General features: G+C 41.0%; 2 protein-coding genes and 1 pseudogene across 4 annotated transcripts in view; 2 read left to right on the forward strand and 1 right to left on the reverse strand.

Annotated features, from left to right (window-relative positions):
* The window catches only part of Nae1 (NEDD8 activating enzyme E1 subunit 1), a 25,090-nt gene extending 22,012 nt beyond the window's left edge, over nt 1-3,078 (forward strand). For all 3 annotated transcript variants that reach the window (XM_005345527.2, XM_026778713.1, XM_005345528.3), the window contains 3 exons: nt 1,386-1,500; nt 1,588-1,637; nt 2,834-3,078. In XM_005345527.2, coding sequence (XP_005345584.1) covers nt 1,386-1,500; nt 1,588-1,637; nt 2,834-2,943 — 275 coding nt within the window. In that variant the 3' untranslated portion in view covers nt 2,944-3,078. The remainder of the gene's footprint in view (nt 1-1,385; nt 1,501-1,587; nt 1,638-2,833) is intronic.
* A 1,240-nt stretch (nt 3,079-4,318) lies between these two features.
* Terb1 (telomere repeat binding bouquet formation protein 1) overlaps nt 4,319-13,488 on the forward strand; it is a 45,748-nt gene continuing 36,578 nt past the window's right edge. Inside the window, exons 1-3 of the mRNA XM_005345529.3 lie at nt 4,319-4,862; nt 6,601-6,736; nt 12,805-12,915. Coding sequence (XP_005345586.3) covers nt 6,697-6,736; nt 12,805-12,915 — 151 coding nt within the window. The 5' untranslated portion in view covers nt 4,319-4,862; nt 6,601-6,696. The remainder of the gene's footprint in view (nt 4,863-6,600; nt 6,737-12,804; nt 12,916-13,488) is intronic.
* Nucleotides 6,528-6,624, reverse strand: LOC113456026 (annotated as a pseudogene).

Consider the following 13,488-nt stretch of genomic DNA (forward strand, 5'->3'; position numbering starts at 1 on the left):
AGGGAAAGAGAGGGAGGGAGGGAGGGAGGGAGGGAGGAAGGGAGGGAGGGATGGAGGAGGAGGAAACGGTTTCATTCTATAGCTCAGGTTGCCCTTGAACTCATTGTATAACCTACACTGGCTTCAGTCTTGTAGCAATCCTCCTGCCTCCATGTCCAAAGTGCTAGGATTACAGACATGAGCAATCACAATCAGCTCTTTTAGTTTGTAAAGCCTGACCTGGAACTTGCTGGCCTTGAACTCTTGATCTTATTTTTCCTTCAGAAGACTATATTGTGTACCACCATTCCCAGCTCATAGTTTACTTGGTAACTCTTGCTGACTTTAACCTGAAGGAATAGAAAACCCGTAAGCAGTATGTATCAGTGGCTTCTGAACTTTGAACACTGTAAAGATACAGGGATTTCTTTGCTCAGTATTTTTTGTTGTCTGCAAAGGCAGTAATTGAAAAACTTGTATAATCTTTTATTTTTTTTCTAAAGGTTTACTAATGTATACTGTATTCTGCTTGCATGTATTCCTGTGTGCCAGAAGAGGGCACCAGATCTCATTATAGATGGTTGTAAGTCACCATGTGGTTATAGGGAACTAAACTCAAGACCTCTGAAAGAGCAGCCTGTGCTCTTAACCTTTCAGCCATCCCTCCTGCCCCTAAAAACTTGTATAATCTTAAAGATCCACAGTTCAGAGGCACTTCTGGCTACATAGCAAGTTTGAGACCAGCAAGGTTACATAAGACTCTGTTTCCAAAAAGAAATAAAATAAAAATTAAAAGGACATAAGTAAGGTATTTTCTCTTTAGTTCTTTGAGCAAATAATTATTGAGTATTATGTGCTACTCTTGTAGAACAATAATTAACAAAGACTTAAACAAAAACCACACCAGAATGCTGGGATTATGTGTGTGTCATCATGCCTGGTTTAGGTGGTTTCAGGTTCAAACCCAAAGCTTTGTTCCTGCTGAGTCCACACTTGACCAGCTAAGCTGGACCTGACAGAGACTTACTGAACTTCAATTTGTGACAGATTTTAGTTATCTCTTAACTTAGAGATTTCAGATATTTTCACATGTTGGTTTCATGTTAGTACTTTATACTTTAGTTTCATATATTACTGTTTTTGATTAGATCACGTGAAACTGGATTAAGTAAAGAAGATAGCCATTAATTTGAATCACACATCCCCCCGCACCCCCAGACAGGGTCTCTATGCAGCTCTGGCCATCCTGGCACTCACTGTGTAAACCAGGGTATTCACAAATTCATAGAGATCTGCCTGTTTCTGCCTCCTTGGTGCTGGGATTAAAGGTGTGTGCTACTACACCCAGCCCACACATTTATTTTAATGAAAAATATATGTATATATAATATATATACTTTTTTTAGGAGTATCTAACTATCAAGTCGAAGAAGATATAGGGAAGTTGAAGTCCTGTCTTACTGGCTTCCTTCAGGAATATGGGTTATCTGTAATGGTGAAAGATGACTACGTCCATGAATTGTGAGTATTCTTTAGAGGATATAGAAGTAATGGTCTCCCTGTTTGTGGTTAGACTGATAAAAATTGAAACCTCCTTTTTTCCTTTAGTTGCCGATATGGAGCTGCTGAGCCACACACCATTGCTGCGTTCCTGGGAGGTGAGTTTTATAGATGAAATGACTTATTTGTTGTTATAGAATACAGTTATTTCTATTAACTCTTTGTTTTCTTGGCTGTTTTAATTAGTGAGGTCAGTGAAGCAGACTGTGTGGTTTAGGTTAATCGTTAACTCCCCAGACTGTTCTCCTACTCCCTGTTTTTCCCACAGCCATCCATATTAAACTCCTGAACAGTCATTAGTCCTTGGGAAGGATGCTTTTGATCATGAACCGCACTGAACTTTCTAATCACAAGTACACACTCAGACCTTTCTTCCTCTTCTTCCTGTTTTGTCTTCCTGCCCCAACAGTTCTCAGAAACAAAGACTAACTTGACTTAAAGGTCCTGTGTACTTCCTTTTCCCTGAGACATGAGGTCTTTGTACCTCAGAGTTCAGTTCAAAACTGCCATTTCTCTCATAAAAACTCCCTTTTTTAAAAAAATTTTATTTATTTATTTATTATGTATACAATATTCTGTCTGTATGCCTGAAGGCCAGAAGAGGGCGCCAGACCTCTTTACAGATGGTTGTGAGCCACCATGTGGTTGCTGGGAATTGAACTCAGGACCTTTGGAAGAGCAGGCAATGCTCTTAACCACTGAGCCATCTCTCCAGCCCCATAAAAACTCCCTTTATCTGTTTGTTTTCACCATTTCTTCTAGTCAGTTAAGTTAGTTATTGTATGGGTACCTTATAAACATCCAAAATTTATTTCTTATAGTTTACAAAGATCAAAATGAGGATGCCAACATAGTTAGGATCTGTGAGAGCTCACTGCAAGAATCAACTATGGTGTTTTTCTTGTATTGTGTCCTCCTCACATATTATGTTTTTAAAGATGTCCAAAGAAACCTGCAGGATCTCTTTATAAGGGCATAAACCCATTTATGAGGTCTCCACCCTCATAGTCTAATCACTTTCCAGAAGCCCCACCTTCTAATTCTGTTGCATTGAGAGTTTTCAACATATTAATGACGGGGGAGGGGAACACGAACAGTAAGTTTGTTCAGGGTCTCACTTGGCTGGCCTAGAACACATATTTAGCAGACTGGCTTTGAACTCACAGAGATCTACCTCTCTGCCTCCTGAGTGCTGGGATTAAAAGCATGCACCACCAGGCTCAGTCTGGCTTTTATTATTTAATTCTTAAAATTAATTATTTTTAAAGATTTACTTTTCTCCTTTTTCCCACAGGAGCTGCTGCTCAAGAAGTTATCAAAGTAATCACCAAGCAGTTTGTAATTTTTAATAATACTTACATTTATAGTGGCATGTCACAAACTTCTGCAACTTTCCAGTTGTAGAATAAGTACCATGTGTAATATGTTAATGATTGAAACTGTAATTGTCTTCATATTGTGCTTTAGTTTGTAAAAATCTGTTAAAGGAGAGCAGTAAATTGTTTCCTTAATAAACATTTTCCTCATTTGTAATACAGTCTTGTTGTTTGGGGTACTGGGGAGAAAGCAGTCATTTTTCCACAGAATAAAAGCCAACTCTTTGTAAGTTAGTTCATTAATACTGGCTTGCTGTTTTTCACTTACATATCATAGACATATCTGTTTCATTAGAAAAAGTAAAAAAAAAAAAAGATCTTAATGAATTGACATGTGGATTTTAGCTGTTGACATTATTTTATTATTACCATTCCCCCCCCCCCCCCAGACAGGGTTTCTCTGTATAATAGCCCTGGCTGTCCTGGAACTCGCTCTGTAGACCAGGCTGGTCTCAGACTCACAGAGGTCTGCCTGTCTCTGCCTCCTGAGTGCTGGGATTAAAGGTGTGCGCCACTGCCTGGCAGCTGTGGACATTTTAAGATCATTATTTGTTAAAAAAAAAAGTATTTCAGGATTTGTAGTTTTGTCAGAAAACAAAATCATTTTTTATAGTCATTCATTATATATAAAGATTTTACTCTATACCTACTTGTTGAAATTTCATAGGGTCATCCCTCCATAAATTTCATTTTAGCGAATAAGCAAATTGGAATAATAGCATTTACCATCATGTTAGATGGGAAAGAAAATTCCTTAAGAGAATAGCAGCAAACTAGAAATACAGAAATGGAAGAAGGGCTGTGTTTCTGACTTGTGTGTAGCTGGCTGAAAGTGTTAATGCGACTCTCAGCTTAAGGCCTGCAGTGTAATAGTCATCAAAGGCAATCTCCTGTGTGAGAACCTGTTATAGCTGACGAAAGGGGAGGGGTTAATAAGGCTTTTATTTTCTTGGATACTAGTGTGTCGTTCTTGCTTGGCTGTCTGAAGTGACTCTCCCAGAGCATGGGCGCCCTCTGTCAGTACTTCATCTCCCTACACCGTCCTAATCAGATGGACTCTGTTAAGAAGGAAACATTACACCTGGACCGCATTTCAGACTCGAGCTGTGGTTCTTGGGTCTACACAGTAAGAAGTTGGCCAGAACCAAACATTGTGGTTTGGGAATTCACCCAGTGACGCTGCTTTAGTGTGGTGAGGTGTCCGCCAATGGAGTAGCCAGTGTAGTTGAGAAAAGCCTGGCGGGCAAGGTCAGGAGGGTGCAAAGGGTCGTTTCCTAGAAGGGAAGTCCCAAATACTAAGACAAGGTTAGATTATCCTCGAATTTCTCTAAAGCCAGCACCACGCGCTGGCCACCTGCCCCCAGTACGCGAGCGACCCGCCAGCTGCGGCTGTGAGCGCGGGCTCCGCGTGCGTGCAGGTGTCCGGCCGGAAGTCCCGCCCAGCGGATGTAAACCTGGCGCGTGTTGGGTGGGAAACCCAGTCAGGCGTCGTAGTGTGTGCTTCCTCAGGGAAGAGCTGCTGTGAGGCTCCGGGGTAAAGGCCCGAGGTGTTATCTTGCTGTTGCCTTCCGGGCAGGTGGGCGCCTGCAGCAGAGCTATGGTGCCGGTGTTGTCCAGAGGGCAACACTGAGCTGAGGGCAAGGGCTGCCCTGAGCTACGCCGCCCGGGCCAGGCCGCAGCTGCACAGCCTGCGGGGAAGGGCGGCATACTCTGATTAGCCTGCCGCCTGTGGACGCCCGTGCTGCTCCAGGTGATTGCGGTGTGTGGAAGGTGTCGTTTGAGAAGGAAGACAGGGCCGCGTGTCCCTGGAGCCTCAGCCGAACCGCGAGCCTTGGGGATTGGGTGACTGCTCCCGCGAGGCCTGGGGAGCCGGGCTTGGGAGCAGCGGAGAGCTGTGGAGGAAGGCCGGGTGCCGCCGACCCTCCTGAGAAAACTTCAGATCTTTAGGTGAGCCATGCAAGCCTCGGTAGCCTTGAGTAAGAGACAGGGAGCGGGACGAGGCCGCATTAGCCCGTGGAAAGATGACGGCCCCGGGGCGGGTGAAGTGTGTCTCCCCTCCCACCCCCCATCTCATCCATCTAGAACTGCGTCCTGTTGCCCTCAGTATGGGACCCGAATGACTTATTTCAGTCCCTTTAAACTTTTGAAGCAGAAAGTCGATAGTGCCGCTTAATGATAGATTCTATCTTGGCTTCCATCCCTACGACCAAAGAGGGGTGCAAACCAATACTCAACTACTTTTCTTACTTATTTTCTCTACTAGTTTTCCTTATAAAGTTAGTGCTTGACCTTAGTGTTTTGGAGAATCGGTTCTCAACCTGTGGTCGTGACCCCCTTGGGTTGCGTGTCAGATATTTACATTACGATTCATAACAGCAGCAAAATTACAGTCGGGAAGTAGCAACGAGATAATTTTATGGTTGGGGTCACCACAATGTGAGAAACTGTATTAAAGGGTCGCAGCCTTAGGAAGGTTGAGAACCACTGTTTTGGATAGTAAATTACAAACTTGTAAGGATTATACTTTCTGTTATGTGAAATGTTTTTGTGGTTTTGTTTTTTTCCCTATGAGAACACAGTAAAAAAATTTAAAATCTCACTGTTGGTGATAATTTGTACCTATTCACAAAATTACTGAAAATATTTCATAATTGCTTTATTTGGCACATAACTTTTTACTTGGAAAAGAGCTACTTATAATTTTTGTTTTGTTTTTCTAGACAGGGTTTCTCTGTAGCTTTGGAGCCTGTCCTGGAACTAGCTCTTGTAGACCAGGCTGGCCTCAAACTCAAAATGATCTGCCTGCCTCTGCCTCCCAAGTGCTGGGATTAAAGGCATGACCCACTGCCAGGTTAGAAGTTGTAAAATTTAAAATGTAATGTGACTTTAAGCCTAATCTCAATTTGTAAAAGCTCTTTGACCCCACCTGGTGCTTGATTTTACTATAAAAAGAGGCTCAAAAACAGCCCCCATTGCCACAGCTATACAAACCCATCTGGCTATGGTCACAACCTTAGCTGATTAGCTTTCTGTGCCCCGTGGTGATATTTTCCTTTTTCTGAAATAAAGCTTACCTTTGGTTGAATAAACTTTAGCTGTCTGTCCCCACATCATTGTGTGATCCCGGACCCACTAGGTCTAAAGCCACTCTGAGCTACATATAAAAAGTTCCAGGCCATCCAGGAACTTGAGCGAGAAAGAGGGGGTGAGAAGATAAAAGATAGTCTCAAAACAAACAGAAAATCCTCACAATCAAAGGAAGGGTGATCCCTGGGACTCGCATAATAGGCATAAACCCTTGCGCCACACACACACGTACATACACATACATAAAGAAACAGATTTAATTAAAAATATTTATAGCGATGTCTGCTCTTAAGGCAGAAAGTGTTAAAGGTTAACAGTGGCTGCCAGTTTTATTTTTTTCTCCCAAAATGTGTTTGGGCTTACAGCTTTATATTTCTGTATTCCTGGACTGGACCATTTATTTCTATATTCTATTCCTAGACTCTTCAAGACTCATCATCCCTTTCCTGCCTAAAGATTACAGACATGCACCATCATGCCTAGAATATTTCATTCTTTCAAATTTTTTTTAACATGGACTACTTCATGAATTTGTGTCTCATTCACTCATCCTTGTGAAGGAGCCATGCTAATCTTCTCTGTATCATTCCAATTTTAGTATATATGCTACTGAAGCAAGCATCCTGCCCAGAATACTTCTTAGAAGCTGATCTAACTAAAAATACCCTATCTTCTAGATGAAATGTAAGGAAAAATGACAAGCATGGAAAGTGAGAATACAAAGAAAATACAAGGTGAGAAATCCATGAATCATGTGACTAGGTTAGTTTTATGTATTTTATAGTTGTGCAATTGTGGGTATATTTGTGTGTGTGTGTGTGTGTGTGTGTGTGTGTGTATCATATCTAACAGCCTCTAGAAAATGAAAGAATCATTCGTCAATGGACACGAACAGTTGCTTACCCCAGACAGGGAATTGCCAATTGACCCAAGTAAGGGTGTCACCAGGTCCAACTTGCCAGTGAGTCTGCTGGCTTCCTTGTAGGCATGTGAGTGTGGAGTTATTTACAGTACGGGTGACAGCTCATGAACGTCACAGGCAGCTTGACAGGTTGGAAAGTATCTCTTCCAGGCAGTTTAGTTGGTCTAAGCTTCTCTGAAGCCACGCTTTTGGTCAGGTGTTTCTCAGCAGTCCTTACCCTTTAAATAACCTTGAGCAAGGAGGGGCCTAGCACAGCGGGTTAGTTTCAGACTTCATGAAGTTCTAGGTTATTTACTTCCTAACTTTTGAGTTTTTTAATTTTTCTTTTTATTTATTATTTTGTTTTGTTTTTGATTTTTCGAGATGGGATTTCTCTATGTAACAGTCCTGCTGTCCTGGAACTCAATCTGTAGACCAGGCTGATTTCAGACCTGCAGAGATCCACCTGCCTCTGCCTCTCAAGTTCTGGAATTGATTAAAGGTGTACCACCATGCCTGCTCCCCACCCCTGGTTTGAGATAGGGTTTTTCTATGTAGTTCTGACTGTCCAGGAACTCACTATATATAGACCAGGCTGGTCTTGAACTCACAGCCAGTGCCTCTGCCTCCCAATTGCTGGTATTAAAGGTGTGTGTCACCACTGCCATGCTTCCATCCTGGGTAGTAATGAGCTTCCTTGCAAGATGGTATATATCAACTTGAAGGAAATTGCTATGGCATAACATACATGTTGACATCTACTTTGTGCCTGTCATATAATTCCTGACATGAGGAAGCAGACATGGGAGATGTCATGCTGATACTTAGAGTGCCATATGAGCCAGGCATGGTAGATCATACCTTTAATCCCAGCACTCAGGAGGCAGAGACAGGCAGATCTCTTGAGTTCAAGGCTACTTGGTTTACATAATTTTAGGCCAACAACGACTATAGTGACTCTATTTGGGGGATGTGAGGCATATGGCAGAATATAAAAGAACAATAAATAGGCCCTAGACATGGTGGCTCATTGTTTGAATATGTTTGTGTCTGTCTACAGTGTCACAATTGGTTTTTTTGAGTCAGACTTTCATGCGGTCCAGTCTAGCCTCAAGCTCATTGTGTGGCACAAGATGAACTTAAAACTTCTGATCTTTCTGCTCCCAAGCCCCAAGAACTGGAATAATAAGTATTTGCCCAAAATGCCTGTTTTGTGTAGTGTTGGAGATCAAAACAAACTGGAGCTTTGTTTATGCTAGGCCAAGTGCTTTACCAACTGAACTATATCCCCATCCCCAGAATTTATTGAATATTAGTAAGTTCACAAGGTATAATTACTTCATTGGCATTGATTTGCCACATAGTGCCACTTTAATTAATAGCCTGCCCAGGCAAAACCACGTTTATTCCAATTTTAGCTACTACTAATACTAACTCTCAGATCACACATTACACATCACATAGTGAACCTGTTTGTTTCTCTGACTACAAAGGGTTAAAGAGGCCTCAGCAGAGTTCAAGAAGTTTTGTTTTGGGTTTTTGTTTGTTTTTACTTTTCAAGGCGGGGTTTCTCTGTGTATCCCTGGCTGTCCTGGAACTCTGTAGATCTGTAGATCTGTAGAGCTGGCTGGCCCCAAACTCAGAGATGTGCCTGCCTCGTAGGGCTGGGACTAAAGTCACACCACTGCACCAGGCTTGAAGACTTTTTAAAGAGGGCAGAGAAGTAGAAGCTGGAAAGCTATAGGGATGCAAAGATAACGAACATGGCTGCTGGACACTCAGGCCACTCCCAGGCACAGGTTGGAGAGAAATAGAGAAGTGAAGAGGTGGAGGCAGAAGGAGCAAGACTTCCTCTTTAGCTCCATAGCAAGATTGAGACCAGCCTGAGCCCTATTAAGACTAGGTAGGGCCGGGCGGTGGTGGCGCACGCCTTTAATCCCAGCACTCGGGAGGTAGAGGTAGACGGATCTCTGTGAGTTCAAGACCAGCCTGGTCTACAAGAGCTAGTTCCAGGACAGGCTCCAAAACCACAGAGAAACCCTGTCTCGAAAAACCAAAAAAAAAAAAAAAAAAAAAAAAAAAAGGCTAGGTAGGTAGGTAGGTCGAGATAGATAGACAGAAGGACAGACAGACAGACAGAGGTAGATGATAGAAAGACAGATAGACTAAAGCTATGTGGAAGTTGGTGAGATGGCTCAGTGGGTAAAGATCATTAAACCTGACAATATGAGTTTGTTCTCTAGGCTCCACATAGTAGGAGAGAACCAACTTTCACAGTTATCCTCTGACCTCTATACCCCCCTCAAAAAACACTAATTTAAAATTTTTTATGTATGGGTATTTTGCTTGCGTGTATATTCGCCCTACTTGCGTGCCTAGAGCCCATAGAGGTTAGAAGGCCACCTCAGATCCCCCAAAACTAGAGTTACAGACAGCTGGGAGCAGCCATGCGGTCCTAGGATCAATCTCAGAGGATGAACACACACTTCTATTGAATATCTGATTTGAAAATATTTCCTTCTAGATTGAGACACTTGCATTCTGCATAGTATCTTGAAACATAAAAGCTTTAAATTTTAAGCCAGGTGCGATGACGAGCCTGCCTTTAATCCCATCACTCAGAAGGTAGAAGCAGGCAGATTTCTGCTAGTTCAATCCAACCTAGTCTATATAAGGAGTTCCAGGACAACGAGAGCTATATAGTGAGATCCTGTCTAAAACAAATAAACAAACAACAGCCAGATGGTGGTAGCACCTGCCTTTAATCCCAGCACTCAGGAGGCAAGGAAGCAGAGGCCAAGTATATCTCTTGAGTTGCAGGATAGCCAGAGCTAAACAGAAACTCTGTCTTGGAAAAAGAACAAATACAAATTTAAAATTTTAGATCTATTATGTCCATTTTCTTTTATATTGCTTGTTGCTTTTCGTATTGTGTGCACTTCAGTTTTGTTTTGTTTTTTTCAGGAATTGAAGGAACTAGGTTGCTCAGCTCAAAAAAGGTTAAATGAAGATGAAATGTGATCATTGTTTCTGTAAGGAGGTGCTTTAGCTAAGAAGGGAAAGAGTATGATAGGAAATCTTAAAGTCTGAGAAGGAAATGCTAAAGGCAATAGAGGAGTGAAACCTACGTTGTGCCCAGAACTGAAAAGCACCACACCCTATCTGGAATTTTCTTTGGCATGTTGTTAACAGGACATTGATATCCATACAGACTTGTCATTTTGTAGATTTGTTAATGATATAATGATGAATAAATGTTGGCAGTTGCCCAAAATCAACTCAATAATAACATTTTTACTGTATATTATTCCTTTTTTTTAAAGATTTATTTATTTATTATGTATACTACATTCTCCCTCAATGTATGCCCGCATGCCAGAGGAGGGCGCCAGATCTCAGTACAGATGGTTGTGAGCCACCATGTGGTTGCTGGGAATTGAACTCAGGACCTCTGGAAGAGCAACCAGTGCTCTTAACCTCTGAGCCATCTCTCCAGCCCCGTGTATATTATTCCTAATAAATTGCATCACAGGGCTAGAGAGATGGCTTAGCAGTTACGAACACTGGTTGTTTTTCCAGAGGACCTGGGTTTAATTTCCAGCACCCATATGGCAGCTTACCACTGTCTGTAACTCCAGTTCCAGGGATTCTTACACCCTCATACAGATACATGCAGACAGAACACCAATGCACATAAATAAATTTAGCAAATTGTTAGGTGATTTTTTTAAGTAGAAGACTAAATATTGATTGATGTATCATAGATTTTTGTAATATGTGCCTTTTTATTTTAAGTCTACCCATTGCAAATGTTAGTTCAAGACTTATGTCAAGGATGGCAAGATGACTCAGCTGGGAAAGGCACCTGCTGCCAAGGCTGACAACCTGAGGTTGATCCTTGGGACCCACAGGTGGAAGAGAGAACAGATTCCTACAGATTATCCTCTGACCTCCCCATGTGTCTCCTCACAAACAAATGAATAATATAACAAAATACTTTTAAGGCCAAGTAAAAGAAATAAAAACTTCAAAAAACAAAAAGTTATTCTGATACCTAGAAATCATTTACCTGGTAAAAGAGGATTTTAGTTTAGTTTGATATATTGACTGATTTTCAATATACTCTATCTGTCAAATATGAAATTCATGATGTATTCCTTGTATAAACCAACTTGGTCATGATATATTGTTAATATATTGTTGGATTCAATTTACTAAAATATTTTGGCAAGATTTTTTTTTACATGTTATGTTCATGAGGGATATTGGTCTACAGTTTTCCTAATGGTTTTGGTACAAGGGTAATGGCAATCTCAAAATAAGTTGGGAAGCCAGGCATAGTGGTGTGTCCCTGGTTACTGAAGAGCTGAAGCTTTAGGATCTGAACTTTGAGATCAATGTTTGGTGGAGTTTTCAAGTGAAATCATCTGAAACTGGAACTTTCATTGTGGGAAGTTTTGTAGCTATGATTTCAGCTTTTTCTATAAATGTGATATTCAGATAATGTATTTTTGAATGCATTTGGATGATTTACATCTTTGAAAGCAACTTTTTTCTCTTTCATCTAAGTCATTGAATCTGTTTGAGATTATGCATAATACTTTCTTTTGAATATCTTCAGACTCTGTAGTGGTTACTTATTTATAATGTCTTTCTGTTGCTTAGGCTGGACTGGAACTCACTATGTAGCCCTTGAATTTGTAGAAATCCTTCTGCCTCTAAATCCTAAATGCTGGGATTATATGTGTGAGCCATTTAATACTGATGGTTTGTGTTTGTATTAGTCTGGCTAGAGAATTATCAGTTTCATTGATCTTTTTAAAGAACCTTTTTAATTGTCTAAAAAGATTTATTTATTATATATACAGTGTTCTGCCAACATGTTTCTCTGCACACCAGAAGAGGGCACCAGATCATTACAAGTGGTTGTGAGCCACCATGTGGTTGCTGGGAATTGAGCTTAGAACCTCCAGAGGAGCAGCCAATGCTCTTAACCTCTGAGCCATCTTTCCAGCCCCATCTCTTTTTAATTTTTAAATTTATTTTTATGTGTGTAGATGTTTTGCTTGCATGTATATCTGTGCATGCCTGATGTCTAAGTGAGGTCAGAAGATGGCATTGGATCCCCAGAGATTAGATTACAGACATTGTGAACTGTCATATGGATGTTGGGAATTAAACCCGTGTCCTCTGGAGGGCTGGAGAGATGGCTCAGTGGTTAAGTAAGAACACTGCCTGCTCTTCCAAAGGTTCTGAGTTCAATTCTCAGCAACCACATAGTGGCTCACAGCCCTCTGTAATGAGATCTGGTGCCTTCTTGAGGAAGAGACCTGGTCAGTTGTCCTCACCAACTTAGACCATGAAATCCAATATAGACAAGTTCAACAGAACTGCCATATAAGTACTGCACACGTAGGCTTCAGCATTGCCAGGGCATAAATTTCATTCATTCATTTTCATTCCCCTGGAAGGCAGCCAGTGCTCTAAACCACTGAGCCGTCTCTCTGGTTCCACTCTCTTTCCTTCTGTTTCATGATTTCTGTATAGTTTTTTTTTTCTTGCTTACTTTTGGCTAAGTTTGCTCGTTTTCTAGTTTCTTAAGGTGGAAGCTAAGGTCATTGAGTTAGGAACCATTTTCTTTTCTAACGTAGGTATTTAGTACTAGAAATTTCCTCATAAATACTGCTTCATTAGCATCCTATAAATTCTAGTATGTTGTATTTTCATTTAAAATAACAGTTTACTTAAAATATTTTTAATATATCTTTCTTAGATTATAAAGTAAATATTTACTTATTTTTTAAAAATCAAGCATTTCCAAGGTATATAATTATGAAATAGAATTTGAACTATTGGTCTTTGAAAGAAAACTTTGCTTTTAAAATAATTTTTCTCCAGTAGAAATGAAGACTGACCTGAACTTACTGTTGGAATGTCTGAAGTATCACATGGGCAGCCCTTTGTCACAGAAGGAAGTTTTGATCACTATCCATTCCGTTTGTAAACAAAACAGTAAGACAGAATAATGAACTTTATTCATAATTTTATTATTTTTTCTATTCTTTTTTCTTGCCTTTCTTCTCCTTCCTTCACTCCATCTCTCTCTGTCTATGCTTGCCTCTCCCTCTCTTCTTCCTTTGGTGTCATTCATCTCATTTCCTCATGTAACACAAGCTGGTCTCAAAGTCTTGATCCGCCTGACAGTCTCCCCACCGTGGGGATTTCATGCATGTACCCCCACAACCTGTTGACTGATGTTTCTGTCCCACCAGGTCCCACAGCCATTTAGTCCCAGATAAACACACAGAGGTCTATATTAATCATAAACTGGTCGGCCTAGTAGCTCAGGCTTCTTATTAACTCTTATAACTTCTATTAGCCCATAATTCTTGTCTGTGTTAGCCACATGGCTTGGTACCTTTTTTTAGCGAGGCAGTCACATCTTGCTTGCTCTGTGTATGACTTCCTCTGTGTCTGGGTGACGACTGCAGACTGACTCTTTCCTATTTCCAGAATTTTCCTGTTGTCCTTGCCATGCCTCTACTTCTTACCTGGCTACTGGCTAATAGCATTTTATTAAAATAC

Source organism: Microtus ochrogaster, chromosome 4, assembly GCF_000317375.1.
Source record: "Microtus ochrogaster isolate Prairie Vole_2 chromosome 4, MicOch1.0, whole genome shotgun sequence".
Taxonomy (NCBI): Eukaryota; Metazoa; Chordata; class Mammalia; order Rodentia; family Cricetidae; genus Microtus; species Microtus ochrogaster.